The sequence below is a fragment of the Corvus moneduloides genome, chromosome 2 (assembly GCF_009650955.1).
Source record: "Corvus moneduloides isolate bCorMon1 chromosome 2, bCorMon1.pri, whole genome shotgun sequence".
In the NCBI taxonomy this organism is placed as follows: domain Eukaryota; kingdom Metazoa; phylum Chordata; class Aves; order Passeriformes; family Corvidae; genus Corvus; species Corvus moneduloides.
Genome location: NC_045477.1, coordinates 115,510,408 through 115,529,385, shown reverse-complemented (window position 1 = coordinate 115,529,385; position 18,978 = coordinate 115,510,408). Strand labels below are relative to the sequence as shown.

General features: G+C 48.4%; 1 protein-coding gene and 1 long non-coding RNA gene across 5 annotated transcripts in view; one reads left to right on the top strand and one right to left on the bottom strand.

The window, feature by feature from the left end:
- Positions 1-12,031: 12,031 nt before the first annotated feature.
- On the bottom strand, positions 12,032-15,273 carry MID1IP1 (MID1 interacting protein 1). Of its 4 annotated transcripts, none has more exons than XM_032100922.1 (2): positions 14,289-14,484; positions 12,032-13,901 (listed from the first exon to the last, which is right to left on the bottom strand). In XM_032100922.1, exon 2 carries the CDS (start codon positions 13,750-13,752, stop codon positions 13,258-13,260), a length of 495 nt encoding a protein of 164 aa, XP_031956813.1. In that variant the 5' UTR covers positions 13,753-13,901; positions 14,289-14,484; the 3' UTR covers positions 12,032-13,257. The 4 variants fall into 4 exon arrangements, with proteins under 4 accessions (XP_031956813.1, XP_031956814.1, XP_031956812.1 ...); XM_032100923.1 differs by having other exon boundaries at positions 14,085-14,297; XM_032100921.1 differs by having other exon boundaries at positions 13,812-13,901; positions 14,289-15,273.
- The window catches only part of LOC116440305, a 32,438-nt gene continuing 28,126 nt past the window's right edge, over positions 14,667-18,978 (top strand). Inside the window, exon 1 of the long non-coding RNA XR_004238536.1 lies at positions 14,667-14,745. This is a non-coding gene — a long non-coding RNA (uncharacterized LOC116440305). The remainder of the gene's footprint in view (positions 14,746-18,978) is intronic.

The window sequence follows — 18,978 nt, the reverse complement described above, 5'->3', positions numbered from 1 at the left end:
TTTCAAAATCTTCCTATGAGCCAAGCCTACTATCTGGAAAGAGTAATGCTGTCAACTTTAATAGGAGCTGAACTAACTCCCACGGCTTTCATCTTCCCATCTTTTTTTTTTTTCCCTGCATCCTCTGTCTGCTCTCCCTCATCCCAGTTCTTGCTTCCATTTTCAACTTCTCTGGAACTTACTTGAACTTTTCTTTCCATTACTTACCTCACACCCTTCTGCTCCAGCCCCTCCTTGAGTCTTTCCTCCATCTCACAGCAAACAATCTCTCTAATCTACCATCTCCCCAGCTACTGAGCACTTCAGTCCACACCCACCACTGTTGTATGGGAGAAAATAATACATATTAAGATTAGGATCTCTCTCTTGTTCTCTCCCCTTTCCTTCACAAACGATGCCAAAAAGGCTAGTGTGGGGTTTTGTTCAGTAGTTCTGCTTCTTCCTTCCCTGCCTCTCCCTAGCTCTCCTGGAGAAACAGAAAGCCAGGGATGTGGGTTACACAAAATCATAATTAGCCTGTTAAATACAGGAGAGATTTACTGTCTTGCTTTCTCCCCCAGAACATGACATGAGGCCTGATGTAACATCATCCAAATCCATGCAAGGACTGAAATGTAACTCCACAAGGAGCAGGAACAGACCCCAGGGAGAAGAGACTGGCAGAGGATGTGTGGAAAAAAGAGAACTGGATGGGAGAGAGGACTGAAGAAGATGGGAAAAAAAGGGAACATTAGAGGAAGCCCACATTACCTGACACATGATGTTCTCCCTTGTAATCAGGGTCTCCCTTGAAATCTGTATTTCACTGAAACAAATTGTCACTCCCTGGGAAAGTTGTTCTAGGTGGCTGATCTAGACAGTAGGGTAAAGGAGGATCCACTCATCATGATCTCAGCCTTTTCTTTCTTATAGTTCATAGCAAAGTCATTTCTCACAGCCACTGCTTCCCTCAAACTTCTGTACTATTCTGGGAAATGAAGCAGAAATGGGCAACTTTGTGCATCACCCAAACTAGATCACAGAAATACAAGCAGGTCCAGAAGGGATTCAGTAACCCTGACAATAACGAAAAGGACTGGATCCTCCTCCATTCTGCCCCCAAAACCAGGAGGAAAAGACAGTGATGTTTACTGGAGTATCTCCTCCTTCAGTGGGGCCAGGAGGGAAAGGAAACAGAAATCAGCATTAACGGTTGAGAGATGTGAGCATCTCATACCCTCTTCCTACATGAGAGAGAGCAGAGGAGATGAGAAGTGAGGATGAAAGCCTCTTCTAGGTTTTCCTGGGCTGTAAAACCTCTGCCTGGGAAAAGCAGTACAGCTTAGGGTCGCTATGGGAGCAACATGGGGAGCAGAGGACTGAATCTAGCTCTGAGATTTCTTCAGAGATTTCTTCAGTTCCTCAGTGGAAGAGGGTCAAAGGTGAAGTAAATCTACATTCATGTTTTAGAAAACATGCTTCCAGCCCTGGAAGTTTGTCTAGGCTGCTGCAGGCAGGCAGTTCTCGAAAACACAGGGGCTAAATGTAAAAAACGCAGACAGGAAAACCACCCCAAGCTGCTAAACAGCTTCTCTGAGAAGGAAAAGGAAAGAGACAGGAAGAAAGAGAATATGCAGAAAGAGAAAGAAGGAAAAAAACCATTAATTCAAAATCTCTTAATTCACAAAAATTCAAATCAGCTATGTTTTGTTAAGTAAATTGTGCTAGCAAGTTAGAACTGCCTTGACTTGCCTTATCTAGACACCACAGCCCTTTAAGTGCATCAGCAGTAAATTATATGCATTTGCCATGATGTTCTTGCAATAAGAATTAGGTTTCTGCAGGTTTTAGTTCTCCTCCTTTCCTATAGCAGGAGCTGAGATGGAAATGATGAACAACTTTGTTCATATGCTACTCACCATTTCCCCTTCCTTGATTACCCAAACTTTCTACTCCAGGCAGTGTAATTAGCAGCCCTTTCTGCCATACTGAGGCTTTGCAGCAGGTACATGACACCAGCTCATGTCCAAGGCTCAGCCTGTAACGCTGAATTCATGTGGTGTGGTTTTCCACGGACTTCCATAACTGCAGGGAGATATCTGCAGGAAGGAAAAGACAATAATTCCATGTCCATTCAGATGAATTACAACCCCAAAAGAATAATTGGAAACTTGCTTGCAAAAGTCAGCAGACTTGAGAAACAGCAGTGCATAGTTTGTGAAGAGAGATAATGATGTTGATTGTCACTAGAAGGAAAAGGACTGCAGTATAAATAATGCAAGAGGGAAGGAAGAAGGGGCAGATGAAAATAACATATTATTGGTCATAATCAATAACAATCATCATACAGTTTTTATGAGAACCTATCCTCCTGGAATAGGTGAAGGCATAGGAGTGTACCTCAGTAGCCTAAAAATTAGAATGTTAAAGAGAAGTAAAGCAGACCATGTTTTTACCACTTGTCAAGTAAAACACGGCATGTTCCTGAGTAATTAAGGCACTATGTCTGCTGGCAAAGTGTGCAGAGCATAATAGTGTCATCTGTATATTGAGGGAACTCAGATCTGCCAATTCAGAGAAAGTGGGGCTTTCTAGAAATTAGTAATTTCATCCTATTAATAATGAAAGGACTCTTCTCTCTTTCCTGAAAGAACATTTCCTCATTTTGTGTCGATTTCTTGAGGAATCCCCCCACATCAAACTTCAACCTGAAGAACTTTTGCCTAACGGTTCTGGTGACTGGCTGTGTCAGAGACCACAGTTTAGGAGGCATCCTCAGAAAAGCCTTTACCTGATAAATTCCTCAAGTGGCAGAGATTATCTTTTCCCTAGTGCCCCCAAACTGCCTTTTCCTGCTGCACTGCACCAGTGACAGGTCATGCCTTTTGTTCTCTGTGCACCTCAGGGTGCTTGCCTTTCCTTTCCCTCTGTAAAAGCATCTTGATTTCTAGTGGAAACTGAAGGATACTTACATGTCTTATTTCATCCATGAAACTCACAAATAATGGAAGAGATCTTTAAAATGCATTTGTGTTTCCTCTGCAGAGAAAACTGAGAGGACTGAGGTCAAAGACAACTCACCATCTCTCCAACATTAGTCAATGTGAGGCATCCATACTTAGCTTTGCTTCACATCCTTTGGTATTCTCATTCCTAAACACTTATATTTGCTACCTTGAAGCTGGAGCAAAGGTGACCCACTCTCCTGCCTTTAAAGGCAATTTAGAAAAAGGGAAGACATTGCTGTGCAACAGAAAGGATGACTTGGCAGTAGATGCTCTGTCAGCATGAGTCATGCTGCTTTCCTAGGAAGGGGATCTTACCCTGCACTGGACATGTACCAGATCACTTTTTATTAAAGTTCAAAATACTGTCCTGTAAACCATGCACTGACTCAGTGACATTCAGGATAACTGAGTGGAAGGAAGACAGTGTGCAGCTTAGCCAACAGAGACTGAACGATCAAGCACCCTAGGTAGTCACATTGTGTTCCCCTCAATATGCTCTGACAGTCCACAGACAGCTGGTTGGTCATATGGTGCCAGTCTCTTTTCCCTGCTTCTAGCTGCTACATGATATTAAAAGGAGCAGGAAGGAAGGGAAATCTCTACTTAAAATCATGTATACAAACAATAGCTGCATCAATGCAGATGGAAGGGGATTCTGTCCAAAACACACAGTCAAAAGCAGCAAGTGCTTCAGAGTCTGACAGCCAGTCTCTCCTGATCTTGACTTTCTTGGAGAAAGCCACTGCACCTGGAGATGTCTCCTGAGAGCTGAGTCAGGGGAGGAGGAGGAGGGAGTTGGTGTGGTAGTCCCAAAAGCCCAGCCCTTGATGCAGAGGGCGGCTCTCACTGCCACCAACGTCATCAACATCCTCCCCCTGTGTGACTGTGTGATTCAGGCCATGGGGCCCTCAGCCACGTCTCTGATGGGAACTCTTCTCCAGAATTATCTGGGTAAGTCATTACACACATGCAGACCAAAAGGGCACTGTGGACATCAAGGCATCTTCCTCATCCTACGTGGTGACTCCAGGTCAGATGAGGGCATTCTCATACTTTCCATTCTCTGTATGAAGGAAAGCTGGGCAGAAAGGTTGGAGGAACACTGTGGATTAGCACTATTGTTCCCACTGCGGTGGATTCCTTTCTGCTTCTCCTTCTCATGAAAGCAGCATCTTCTGGCAAAATCAAACTCCCTCCTACTCTTTCCTGGTGGTACAGGCTCCTGCCTGCAACCTCCTGTGTTTTCCAGGTGGCTGCTTGTCTTGGGGTGACTTTATGATGTGTATCCCATATCGCTGCCCTATGCCCAGAATTAATTTTGTGCCTTTCTATGCCTTTAAACTGAGCCTGAGAGGGGGAAGGAAAAACTGAGCAAAACTTTCTCAAAGCAGTTTCCAGCTTGTTCAAGGTCACACAGAGATAGCGACTTTTTTTTTCCTCAGCTGCTTTCCAGTCAGCTTTTGGCCAGTTCTTCAGCTTCTTTTTCTCCGGAGAGAGACTGAGAGTTGAACTTTTTTTTCCCTTCCCTGGAATTTCAGATTTTCTCCCTTTTCTACTGGACTGCTTCAACATCAGAGCACATCAGGAGGACTTTCCACCAGGCACAGAGGGCCTGGCCCTGGGCCAAGCCCCAGCTCCGAGGAGACCAAAGGGAGGACTCTGACACTTTCCCAGGTTTTTCCTCCACAGCGAGAGATTTTATTATTTAGCATTATTTTCCTTTTCCTGTGTGTTTGTTAAATAAATAGTTTTTATCACCTTCACTTTCCTTTGAGGAAAATTTATTTTTCCCGAACCTGGTGGGGGAGGGGTGGTTGTGCCTTCTCTCAGAGGATATATTTCAAAATTTGGGCCAAACCGGAACACTGCTCTAAGAGCAGGGAGGGAACGGAAGCAGAGAGTCAGAGTAGGGCATGACAAGGCTCCAGTGCCACAGGGAGGGTATGAGAGGGAGGCTGGCTGGGAAAGCCATTGCCATGCAGTGCTACCTACCCAAAGGAGAGAATTAGGTAAAATTTGTTGGGAGAAGCTGCCTTCCTTTGCTCTTCATCCATGATGGTTGCAGCAACAGCAATGGAAAATCTTACCTTGCACAGTGATGTGGAGGCAAGAGAAGAAGTCTGGTTGTTCCTGTACTGCAGCCAGATCCTACCTCCTGCAGAAGGCGAGGTGAGCCAGAGGAGAGAACTGTGCCAAAATTTGCACTCCACTAAACCACAGCTCCCATGAGAAATGGTTTTAGCTTTTGTAGTGGTCTCATAGCATGTCTGCTGAGAAGCGCTCCCCACAAAATACTCTGCCTTTTTACCCACTGGCACCTTTGAGGGGTAGCAGAGACCTTATTGAAGCTCCAAGTAGCTTCAAGTTCACCTCTCAAGGTTTCTTTAAGAGTGGTTCAAGTCACTTCAGGAGCAACCTGCTCTCCTGGCTCTCAGTCTTCTGGTCACAGCTTTATTTTGTATGGCATCCTTTAATTAGAGAGCAAGAGAGACCTTGTGCTCAGGGCGCTCCCAGCGAGAGCAAGTCCTGGGCTCCCATCCCTGCATCAAGGCCTGGGACTTGGCGTGTGTCAGTGCCTGCACACAAAATGAACCAGGGCTCCTGTTGCCCCTTGCTCATTCCCTCACACACAATTCAAAAGTATTAAACCCTTTCATATCAAGCAAAATTGCTGCCACGGTGTACTCAGCACTGTTGTGCCATGGAATCTCGTAGGTGTTCTCTGGGAAGCTGGGACACCAGCAGAGGCGGGACGGCAGCAGCGCTGTTGGCTGTGCTCTGAAGGAGCTGAGGGTCTCGCTCTTAAACTCCATGTAGGAGCATCTCTTCTTGGCCATGGCTCTTAAACTCTGAGACCTCTGAAACTCTCGTGGCCTCCTTGGCCATGGCCACCACGAGGGGACGGAGGCAGCCAAGAGCCGGCGGGGTGAGGTGTGAGCTCAGTCTCCGCAGTGCTTGCTGTCCCGGCTGCCAGGAGGGCGGCGTGGGGACCCGGCACTGCCTCCTTCGGGACTGCAGGCTCTGGCGCAAGGAGCCGGCGCCTGGCAGAGGTGGCACATCAGTGCTCGTCCTGCCCGGGACGCCAGCCCCGAGCAGCCGCCAGTTTCAGTGATACTGAAACTCATCAGCATACAAACCTCTTCTGAAGATGGGACTCAGATGACACTTTCACAACACGCTTAATCCAGTCCACGTGGAAGTGGCTGCCAAGAGGGGAGGTCCCACTCAGCCTTCTGGCAGCCCGTTCCCAACCCTTCCTCCAACACCAGCCTGCAGCTATTGCAGCTACACCTTCTGCCGCACGAGGGAATTAGTACAGCTGAAAGATTTTTTCCTCTGCTAATTTTGATCTGGATCAGCTCCTTAAGTCTGGTAACTCCATTGCTGCATGAGTGCTGGTGCCAGCACAACAGAACCGGAGAGTTCACAGGGCTGGGATGAGGGTCAGGGGACAGCACAGAACCAGCTCTCTTGGCACGGCCTAAGCTTAAACTAGTCAAGAAATAGTCACTGCTGCGTCTTAAAATAAAAAACCTTTCAAAAATATTGTGTTCTTAGTTTGGTTGTTGAAGTTAAGGCTTTCATGACTGTATTCACCTGGATGAGGAATTATTTTAGTCTTTGCTAAATACCATATACCAATACCAGTGAAAGTGGAAAGAAACCTACTGCCTGCTTCATTACAATCAGACTTCTCAACTTCTTTAAATGAGGCATTTTTTTTGCATCACACTGAACTTGAACACAAAAGCCAACATCAGAAATGCAAAGGCCATGATCTGCCAGCTCCCCTAGTTTAACTCGTCTCTGTTCAGGCTTGCTACAGGGTGTGTTTTCCTCCCAGTGTGCGATGCTACAGTTAATACAAATGGCAATTACTAGGGCACGTCAAAAGAGGAGCACTGCACACATTAGCAACAGAAACCAGCTTTCTGCATTGTTGGCTCTGCCTTCAAAACAGCTATTTAGACACTGGTATTTCTCAAAGTATGGATTGGTGATCAGCCATCACTACTGAAACTTTTTAAGAAGAAAAGTGTCTCCACATAAAAAACAGCAGGTTAATAAAAGAAGTCAAGTTTAATTACAAAATTCAGACAATAAAATACCATGAAATCACCTAATACTCCTATTATTAGTAATTGCAGTTCAGTTCAAAGCTGAGAGCTGTCTGGGTGACAAAATGAGCTTGGTTTTCTAGGAATTTCAGGGAGGAAAATTCTCAGAGAGGTGAGAAAAGGAATTGGGAAGGACACATTGGTTATGGGGTGAGAAAACTCCCCACTGCTATTCTCCCTTCCAAACACGGTACAACCTGGTGTAAATCCCTGAAGGAATGGTTCACCTTTCATCCATCTCCCTGGTCCAGCACATACACCCATGACCAAGAAAGCAATCCCAAAGCACGGGGGCTGCCATGCTGCTGTGCTGTACTCTGGACCTCAGCTTTAGGCATTCTGCCCACCTTCTCAGTTCAAATACACATGAAAAGGGAGATGCACTTAAAAAGGTTCAGCTAAAGTGTCTAAAGTTGTGTGTCTGGGCCTGTGGGATATTGACCCTGCTGTTTGTACCCCAAGGTTGCTAAGATAAAACAGGCCAGAACAAAAAGACAGCATCATATTAGAATCAGATGTATGTAGATATACATGATTAAAAGATACAACTGATACTATGAGAGACCTTACAAATAGGGGGCAAATTCATTCACTGTTTTGTGATTTAACACAGAGGCACCTGCTTTCCCTGTAACTTCTTCAAGCTTCTTCTGTGCCATGCCTTCCAGAACAAAATTCAAAAGCACAAAAACTGGAAGGTGTTTTCCTCATTCTATCACTCCGGGTCAAATAAGGATATTTGAACAGGGAGGGAATATTACTTTTTACAAAGAGTGCCCATTCTGACAGTTGGCTACCAACAAAAAGGTATACAATTACTGCACCCCTATTTGCAAATTTCCTTTTGGAAAGGAGTTTATAGCTTCATTCCTTAAAACTAATTTTGATCCAAACTTGTCATGCACGTCTGTGGTCTGGAAAAAAAATTATTTCGTAACATTAGAACTAACACATTCAGGTGTTTCTGCTTGTTTAGGGATGACAACGACAAATAACAGAAAAGTGCATGCAAAGCTGGAGATGCTTTTGCAATGCTCACCTTGATTACACTTCCCTCACATTTTATGGCAGGTTATAACCCAGCGTGCTTTTCTTTTTTCCCTGCATGTGTTATCACTTAAGATCTTAGGAACCAACTGAGGTCGCGTGCATGAAATTGTGCAAAGCATTTGACACTGTCCCACACAAGATCCTTGTCTCTAAACTAGAGAGACATGGATTTGATGGGTGCACAACTCCATCGATAAAGAATTGGCTGGTTGATTGCACCCATGGAGTTGTGGTCAATGGCTCGATGTCCAAGTGCAGGGCAGTGACCAGTGGTGCTCCTTGGGTGTCAGTACTGTTCAGCACCTTTGTTGGTGACATGGACAGTGGGACTGAGGCATGCTCAGCAAGTCTGCCAATGACACCAAACTGTGGGTGTGGTCCACATGCTGGAGGGAAGGAGTGCCGTCCAGAGGGACCTGGACAGGCTTGAGAGGTGGATCTGCGTGAACCCTGTGAATTTCAACAGTGTCAAGCACAAGGTCCTGCATGTGGGTCAGAGCAATCCCAAGGACAGACAGACACAGGCTGGATGGAGAATGGGTTGAGAGCAGCCCTGAGGAGAACAGCTTGAGGATGTTGTTTGATGAAAAGCTTGACATGATCCACCAATTTGTGCTCACAGCCCAGAAAGTCAAATGTGTCCTGGGCTGCGTCCCAAGATGCAGATCATGGGAGGTGATTCTTCCCCTCTACACTGCTGTCACGAGACCCCACCTGCAGTGCTGCATCCAGCCCTGGGGTCCCTAACATAGGAAGGAAGTGGACCTGCGGGAGCGAGCACAGAGAAGATCACAAAGATGATCAGAGGTGCTGGAGCACCTTTCCTAAGAAGACAGGCTGAGAGGATTGGGATTGTTCAGCCTGCAGAAGGGAAGGCTCCAGGGAGACCTTACAGCAGCCTTCTGGTACCTAAAGAGGGCTACAAGAAAGCTGGGGAGGGACTTCGGACATGGGCATGTACAGATAGGACAGCAGGAAATGGGTTCAAACTCAAAGAAAGTAGGTTTAGATTAGATATTAGGAAGAAATTTTTTACTGTGAGCATGGCAAGGCACTGGAACAGGTTGCCCAGAGAAGTTGCGGATGCCCCATCCCTGGAAATGTTCAGGGCCAGAGTGGATGGGCATTGAGCAACCTGAGCTAGCAGAAGGTGTCTCTGCCCGTGGCAAGGGTGCTGGAAATACACGATCATTAAGGTGTCTTCCTACCCAATTCTATTTCTATGATCTCTGAGCTCCTGGGAGTATGGTACCTAGCACACTGTTACCTAGATACAACTAATAAAAACATTAAAAGTTTAAAGTTATTAATAATAAAAAGCAATACTTCCACTCAATCCTCTCCCATACTCAAGACTTCAGGGAAATAAGTCAGTGAGGGAAAATTGCTGCAGAGTTTTCCACAAAGAGATTAGCTCTGTACCAAATCCAGAGGCATAGAAAGGAGATGCTTTATTACTTTTTTTTTCCGGTAGAACAGGGTGCAGAGCTTACGTACAGGAAAATAAGATCCTAACACAACCTCCCCTCTGACCACTAACACTAGTGCATATTTCAGCAAAGCCAATCTGCTGATGACTCATGTTGTCTTGGTGCAAGAGCCTGTGCAGGGGGGGAGGACACAAACCACTTAACACACGTATCTTGACGTAGTTAGAACCCTCTGCAAGGAAGAGCTTTCAGAGGGAAAGTAGGAAGGTGACAGCGTAGCCTGACTCAGCCTCATCTGCTTCCACCAAGCACTGATCAGCCCACGATTCTTGTTCTTCCCATGGAAGCCACACCCATCCCCAAGGCCCTTATTTTTATACACAGAGAGAGAGAAAAAAGCATGGATTTCCCCTCATTTGTCCTCGTTTTGTAAACATAAAAACAAGAGTTGACTCATGAACTATAATGACAGATACTGTGCACTTTTATATATTAAGTGATGCATGCCATGAGCAATGTTCTTGAGGCTCCTTGGCTGTAAGATACCTTCTGCTGTAATCAATTTGTTAGTGCAAACAGTTCTGAATCTCATTATTTATTGCTCTTCTAATGTCTGCCTTACTCTATATGGAGTCTATTTCACTTAAGTGAGCTAGAAATGACAACTGCTTCTCACAGTGCATGTGGATATCCCCTGGTTTGAGCACAGATGTGGTAGCTTGGCAAGTTGTCTTTTTGCCTGTGTGTGGCTAAGAAACTAAGTCACTTCCCAAAGTATTTGAGATCATAAAGACACTTTTTACATTAGACCGATGTAATTCATCATTAACACTTACAAGCACCAGAATCACTTTACCAGAGCAGCCTAAAGGTTTGCTGAACTCTGTATATAATTGGGAGACTTAAAGTGATTCAGTCCTTCAAAAGGAAACATAATTCCTTAATAATAAACCTAATTGATGTATATTTGAGTGCTGCTCATGGAAATTTTTTCCAATTCAGCATCTAACACACAAAATCTGCATTAAGACTGCAATCTCGTCCTTGCTTACTGCAATGCTAGGAGTCAGCATTCATGTAATTGCCTGACCACCCCACCTTTTAGGCCAAGTTGTTTTACACAACAGCCAGCAGCAAAGTCTCATCCCTTGTCCTTTGCATGAGCAATACATCCCTGGTTTTATCTCTTGTTGCCTTCACCCTGCATTAAGAGATCACTTTCTTGATCCCGAGAGCCTCAATCCTCTCCCATGACCTTGAGAAGGGGAAACTCTAAAGCAGCTCCCAGGTGGGAGGTGGTGGAGTCTCTTCAGCTGGTGTGACTCTCTGCAGGTTTTGCATGGCTGAGTTGGGATTATCAGGGCTGCTGCCAGCCCAGCAGCTGGGCCCCCACATGGGAGCCACGTGCAGTTCAGCAACTGCAGCTTAGTCACAGAGAGAGGCAAGGCAAACCCTTGAATCACAGAATCCTCCTTGTCCTGTTACCCAAAGCTTTACTGGTAAGGAAATGCACTAGATTTCAGCTGCTCTTCCACCGAAACTTTTCTCGTTTTTTTTTAGAATGCAAAGGTAATGGATGCAATACTCATGGCTGTGCTGCACTAATGTAACACTATTTTTGTGACATTACTCATAGTCTAAATCAGCATCACACTGTCTCTTGTGCAACATTTAAACAGTATTGTCTAAACCCATACCAGGAGAAGTTACCAGGAGATCAAAAGGCACACGGGTGAAACTACATGAGGTGCTTTTGTCTGAGGTTTCGCCGGCGTTCCCCAGCAGAGGCTGTAATGTGGTTTCCAGCTGATGGAGTGCAAGGCCAGAAGGGAGCCACACAGCAGAACAGGTTCTCCCTCTCACCCTTGACTTCAGAACAAAACTTTACCATCCAGCACAGGGCACCACATCTTTTGCATTGCATTAGTCTGACTGTGGAAAGACTGGCAAGCCATGTTAGGAAACCAGGGTAATCCCTTTCCCTGTTCCTGACTTTTTTTCCTGGCATTTTCCCAAGAGGGGAGGGGAAGAGGAGTTAAAAACATTATGAAAAGAACAAGCATCGCCAAACTAAAAATTATCCAGCCTTACAAAGTTCTTGTTTACCCCAGAAGAGAAAAACCTTCTAAAATACGTATTTTTAAGCATAGATGTAGGCTGATAATTTTAACTTACACAAATGTCTGCCTACTCCATGTCTGGAGTGCTCATGCTTTACTACAATGTCCTAACAGTTGGGCTGAAAAATAAAGTGCTAGGGAATATTTCAATTTAAACAAAAATATCATTGAAGAGAAAAATTATTCTATTTTTAAGAGAAAAAAACCCCCAAACCAACACCACTAAACAAGCCCTATATTTGATGACAATAATACAAAGTGAAATCTCAGTATAAAATGTCTACAGACTTGGCATCCCAGTGCCTGAGAAGAAAACTTACATTATGTAAGGACTCACATATTTATTAAACATTTATCCTCTGTTATATATTGTATCACAATCAGTAAGTGCACTTTAATATCAGAACTTAATATTAGAACACAATATAGACATCCAATTCCGAGGTACTTTACTTCAACAAATGGGAAAAAAAGTAGAGAGAAAGAAATCAATACAATCTGGATAACACAAAACCGATTAATTCATGGTATCCAAGGAGGATTAAAGGAAAGAAATGCAAGAGACTGGGGAGGCAAGTCTGCCAGACCTATTCGGAGGGAGAGAAAAGAGGTCCCCACAGTACATTAAGATACTTCCCAAAAAAAGCAAGAGTCATTCCTAGGCTTTGCTCCAACTTCCATGAATCGCTGCCTGCAGAGTAACCATGACTCACTCTTCTCAGATTTTGTTAAAGAGGCACTGACCTTCAAGCCAACACTCACATAGAGCAACTGCACTGTGCAGCTGGGAACAGCTTACCAAAACTCAAATGGTTAAATTTAGTATGGTCGTTCAAACAGTTTAGATATGCCAAGTTATCTCATCACTGCCTAATTGCTCCCTTTGATGGGGAAAAAAAAGGCCACAAAAGCCCCTCTCTTGCACACGCAGACTTCCTATCTAGTAAGGCAGCTCTGACTGTAACATAGAAGAAAAACAGAAGAATTCCAGATGTTAAAAATATCATTTAATTAAAGAAAGATAAATCATACCAAAAGTTTAGGTCACTCTTAGTTAATACATTTGCATTTATTTTAGAATATACTCTACATCTGAGTAAAAAAGTTTTAAATAAACTCCAGTACATGTACAACCGTGGGACTCGCCATCTCTCCCACAACAGAGGGATGCTCCTTAGCTCACTGGGTTCCCTCCGGGGTAACAGAAGCAATTTTGTGCTAGTTTCGTTATGTTCATCGGCTTCAGCAGAGCCTCCTTCTCAGCCAGCAATGCCACCACCTCGTACACGTAGGGGTTCAGCGTCCCCACCCAGGCGGGAACAGCGACCGCTCGCCCCGAACCGTACAATGAAAAAAACACGGGGGGGGTCAAAATAATTAATAAACTAGTACTGATTAATTTACATCTCTTTCTCGCTTGTGCGTTGATAGAAAACCTGCTGCAGTCCTGGGAGCGCGCACGGAAGCCTCGGCCCGGGGCGCTGCCCTCGGCCACCGAAGCAGCAGCGGCAGCGCCGGGCAGCGAGCCCCTCGCCCCGCTCCCCCCCGGCGCTCACTGCCCCCAGCTGCTGACGCCGATCTCCTGCTTGTATCTGTTGGTAAGGACGTTGGCCTTGCGGGTGAGCTTGGAGAGGACCGAGTGGAGTCCGCTGAGGTGGTAATGGAACTGCTGCTCCAGGTCCTCCTCCCCCTCGCCATCCTCGGCGGGCCCGCCGCCCAGCTTGTCCTTCTTGCGGGCGGCCTCCTCGCCCGCCGCCGGCTGCACCACGCCCCACTCGATGTCGTTGCGGATGGACTTGAGCAGCATGTAGTGGCTGTACATGTCCCTGCGGGAGAAGTAGGCGCCGGGGTCGCCGGGCGGCAGGGCAGCATCCCGGGGCGGGCACACGGCGCCCGCCGCGTCCAGTTCCTCCAGCAGCAGCGGCACGTCGCGCAGCAGGCTGGGCACCATCACCGTCTGGTCCATGTTATTGACGGCGCCGATGAAGCGATTCATGGCGTTGAAGAGGGAGTACTTCTGGCTGTACGAGTCGCAGATCTGCATCATGTTGGCGGCCGGGCAGGCGTGCTCAGCGAGGCGGCTGGGACCGGACCGCGGGGCTCCTCCGGCGGCGACCTCTTCCTCCTCCTCCGCGCTAGCGGCACCGGCCGCCCTCCGCCGCGGGTTGGGCTCGGCGGCTGCTCACGATCAGAGTCCTGCTGGGAGGCGGTGGCGGAGGCGCCGGGGTTAGGGGCTGCTCTCCCTCCCCCTTTACCTCCTCCCTCCTCCAGCCCGCCTTCCCGTCCCCTCCCGCCAGCGCCCTCTCCTCCTCCCCCGCCGCCTTCATCCCCAGCCCCGTGCCTTTCCCTCAGCCTCTCCCTCCTCGTCCCTTCTCTCACCCTCCACTCCTCCGCCTGCCCCGCTGCAGCCGCCGAGGCTCGCTGCGGCCGCTCCCCTCCGTACAAAACGAGGCAAGACGCAGAACTCCCCCCGCAATTCCTCCCGGGAAGCGGGCGTGGCCGAGGGGATGGCAGACCCCCACCGCGCCAGTAAATTAAAATTCAAGCGGTCCCCAGCCGCCGTGCCGCGGTGATGGCACCCACCGTAATCCGGAGCTGTTTCCCGCCGCCCGTGGCCGCGCTCCCATCCCCGGCGCCGTATTTATAGCGCGTATCTTACAAAAAGGTGTTCCCCAGTGCCACCCCCCGCGCCGCCACGCCAGATAAAGGCGGCGGGCGGCCGCCGCGCCGGCTCCGCCTCTCGCCCCCCGCCGGGGGAGGGCGCCGGGAGCACAGCCCGCACCGCGGGCATCCCGAGAGGCCCGGGCCGCGCGGGTTGGTGCTGGCGGCAGAAACTGCGGGGCTGAGTCCCCAGGGGAGCCGCTGCAGTGCGGCGGCGGCTGCCTCGCACCCCAACCCTGGGACAAAGCAACGGCGGCCACGGAACGCTGCCGAGCGCCGGTCCCGCCCCGGGCGGGGATCGCAGCGAGGGGCACCGTGACAGAGCAGCGCTGCGGGCCCTCCCCCCGGGCCGCGCCGGGGCGGGGCGAGTGACTGACAGGTGATTGACAGCCCTTGCGCGGGGACACGCGGGCCCCGCGTGCTGCCCGCGTTCTCCCGGCCCGCCCATTGGCTGCCGGGCGCGCGGCGAGCGTGACACCGGCTCCGCCCCCCCGCACGCCGCGTGCCCCAGCGCCAGTAGGAGCGGGCGGCCGGGCGGGGAGGGCGCAGGGCCCCCGGGCGCTCGGCCAGGCTCGCGTAGCCGCCTCCCAGCAGCGCGCCGAGAGCTCCCCCGCTGCCGTCCCGCGCCGCGCCAGCCCCGGGTCGCGGGGAGAGGTCGGGCAGCCTTTGGGCAGCCTTTGGGCAGCCTTTGTCTGTGTCCCGGCGCTGCGCGGGGCGGCCGGCATCACCCCACAACCTCACCTCCGGGCCCATCCAATCGGCGCGCCGCCCGGCCGCCCCCCGCCAATCAGCGAGCTCCGGCAGCAGCCAATGGGAAACAAGAGCACCCCCCCTGCACGCCCCCGCCCTGGTAACAGGCGGGTTGGCCGCGAGCGCCGCCGCGGGTCACGTGGGGCCGAGCGGCGCGGAGGGGGGGGCGCGGTTGCCGTGGCAACGCTCGGGCATCGCCCGGCGGCGCCGGGGCCGCGGCGGGCGGAGCGGCAGCGCTGGCGCGGCCCGGGCCCGCCTCTCCCGCGCCGCCGGCGGCCCGCGATGCGCGCACGGCGGTAGCCGGCCTCGGAGGGGCGCGGCGGCCTGCCCGCAGCGGCGGCTCGGCCTCCCGCCCTGCTCCCCGCAGCCTCCGCGGTGCCCGGCTGCCGCCAGGCCCCGACCCGAAAGCAGGAGGCCGGTTCCCTGGGTGGCAGACCGTCTGTGTGAGGGATGGGACCGCGGGCAGCTCGTGCGCTGCGGTTACTTGTGATTAAGCAGTAGCCAGAGATACGGACTGGTATAAAATGATGAGCTGTTAGCAGATAATTCACTACAGGGAAAAAAAGAAATAATCTCACCAGGCCAGAAAATTGGCCACGACTTACATTTGCGTCTTCATATAGATGCAGTGTGTCATTAATAGACCATTAACAGTTTTTTTGCCTTTAATTGAAATACAGCTTACACTGAACATTCAATAAATTGGAAAAAGCAATAAATCTTTAGAAACAAGGGGAATTGGTTTATTGTCCAACTTTCCAAATTAAAACAATTAAACGTTTGAACAAATTAAAACTGAAGTCTTTACCTGAGGTTACAACGTACTGGCTGGGGAGGAGAAAGAGTTGGCAAAAACAACCCAGCTTGGAGCAGCAAAGGAGGGAAGTACCTGAGACTTCAGTGTGATGATACTATATAAATTATGGCCTGGGCATTAGTAATTTTCACCCACACCTATCTTCTTTGTTTCCCAAAAGGTATAGCCACACATTCTGCTTCCAGCCTGGCTTTGAATGGGTTTAAATGGCTTTAAATGTTTGCTTATTTTAGTGAGGTGTGTGCCTCACCCGTTAGGCTGAGATGGATCATACTCAAGTCAAATTTAGCAGCATAAGGCAATTGGCTTATTTATTTATTTATTTTTTTTTGCTTCCTTATGTTCTGATCAAATTTGATATGCAGCATAAATGTCCCTGGTACACATAATGTACATCATGAACACAAGCCTGGGTAGGTTTGATTGCTCTTTGGTTAGAACAAAATAAAGGAGCACATATTCCTTACTCCTGTGGTATGTAATTGACATAGGTGTACACATGAGAGAAAAAGAGATGGCACTTTTTCCACTCTTAAGAAAAGGTGATCCCATTTAAGGCATAAACTTTTATATGCAAGTGGCATTTGTTTGAAATGTGTCCTCTTCAGAATGATCCAGTTATCGTGGCTGTGCAGGGCCTAGAAGGGGAATCAGCTGGAAACCCCTTATTGTGCCCTGAGCAATGAGGAAGGTTGCATGTTCACTATCTGGCAGTCCAAGAAGGTGGAAACGTGTACCTTTGCCCAGCACAGTCCTGAATAAAGAGACTAACATGAAAACATGCAGCAGTAGTCTTTATCCAGCACCTCAGCTGGATGGAGCACTCCTGGTGTACAAGCCCAGCAGTGTCGGGGTGAAAACACCTTTCTGCTCAAATAAACTTGGTTCCGCTGTTCAGGAAAGCAGGAGTCACATAAAACTTACTATATTAGCTAAAAACCTTTATTTTTCTATGAAATGAATGAGGGCTGGTGGTGTTCAGCCCTTTCTGGACAAGAGCCTTCTTTCTTTCTTTCTTCTTCCTGAAGAAGACCAGGGAAGAACTATAGCTGTTACTATTTAGCTGTTCTTGTTACTGAGCTATTAATGGCATTAACTGTTTGACTTAGCTGTAAACCAGTCTTTAGCCCCAGGAACACTGAGGTTAGTGCTACAAAGGTTAGCTATAGGAACAGAGCTGCTATGGGCCTGTCTCCTCTGGCAACATTAGCAGCTGTGCAGTGTTTTGCAAGCAAAGACTGATGATTCTGTCAACTTGCGTGGGTTTTCATACCATTTGCGAAGCCTATCTAATTTCTCTGTTCAGTGGCAACAGGATAACAAACCGTCTTTGTTCACAGTTTTCCCAAGACACGTGCTGGCACAAAAGAGGTGCCACTGGCACGCTGCAGACCAGAAATGGCTACACTTTGGTGGCTAGGAAGTTGTTCTGCTGCACAATGTTTGCAAAATAGGATGAGATCTTGTGTGGGCAAGAAGTGATAAATATGTGCAAATATTTAGGATTGCAATTCTGCAGGCTGGGAGCACCATTTGGGCCAGCCTTCTAAGGGCAACATCTCTTGGGAATTTCACTTCCTCTCATAATCTGTTGTCAATGTGACATGGCAGATTAGAGTTCAGCCTTGGAAACTGTGAGTTGTTTCCTTCTATTCCTATTTGACATACATTTTTGCTCAAACTTGTGAACTGCTCCCATCATTTTGGGAGGCAGTACAGATGCACGCATTTAACACTTTCTCTTTCTGAAAGCGAGTCCAGTTGTACCAAACACTGAACCGAGGAAACCCGTCATTTCTTATCCAGAAGGAATGTATGTAAATTTATCATCTTAATTGATGCCTCTCCATGAGGTTCATGTAATCAGCCCTTGTAGCTTAACGTGCTAATGAACAGGGTAAGTAGAAATCTAATATATTAAAGGAATGCAGACCAATTTGTCTGAGCCCTGCTGAGACCTGCAGTGTACGTTTTGCAAAGATTTACTCATCTCTCTCCTATCTTTCACTTAGCCGCCTTTTACTCCTCTTTCTGTTGATCCTCTGCAAGTGGAGTGATTCTCCAAAGTGCACAGAAACCTCTGTGAGGATGTGCATAGGGGTCAGGAGGATGTTTGGAGAAGGCAGTGACGGTGGTAAATCCCCTTTCCCTCTGGCACATGCACAAATCTGCATGAAACCGCACACTGCACAAGAGCTCCGTGTCCTCACATCTTGACACAGAGCAGCCACTGAAAAGTGAAAAGTGTGGGATCCAGCAGGAGCTCTGCTGGCAGTGGGATCAGGGACCAGTGCTGGGCAGGTAGGTGGCTGTCTCAGGCAGCTGAGCTCCTGTGAAGCCCCTCTGAGTCGCCTGGCTGCAGTTCGCACCCGGGTTTCTCCAGGCCTGTCAAGTCCTTACTTCCTCAGCTTTCCTGGAAATCATTACATGCACAGCTTCAATCTGTTTGCCAGTTACTGTGTATTTCCAGGGCCTGGGATCAGCTAGCTAGTGCTGTGAGGTCGAAACAGGCTGAATCCTCTTCCTCCTTAAAGGAGCCGGTGGGATAAATGCTGCCACAGATTGTTTGCATGGCGTGTGCGTAGCATCTCTCTCCCCTATCTCTTGCCAGCCTCATCCATCTTCCCTGGAAGCTGGTCTGAGCAGGCACTGCAGTGTGCAGTGCCCAGGACAGCAACGGCCCTTTTCAAATGGCTCCTTAGTGCTGCCATAATAAGCCTGATAAATAAAACATGGCTTGCAGACACGGATTTACTGGAGAGGGCTAAGGGGGCTGTAGCTCCCTCATTAGTATCTCCCGGTGCAGCATGTGTGCTCCTCATTATGTGGCACAGTGGCGGTTGTCTAGTCATCCATGATGAGGCTGCAGCCACTCCAAGGATGCACCAGGGATCCCAGGGATTCTTTTTTTTTTTTTTCTCCTGTGTTAATAATTGGAATTTAGAAGTAAAAAAAAAAAAAGCTTGAATATGAAGAGGATGAAGGGGAAAAGATTGCAACTAGGTCTGATTTTTTCTCCCTTGTGTCTCTGTAAGTCAGCAGCAA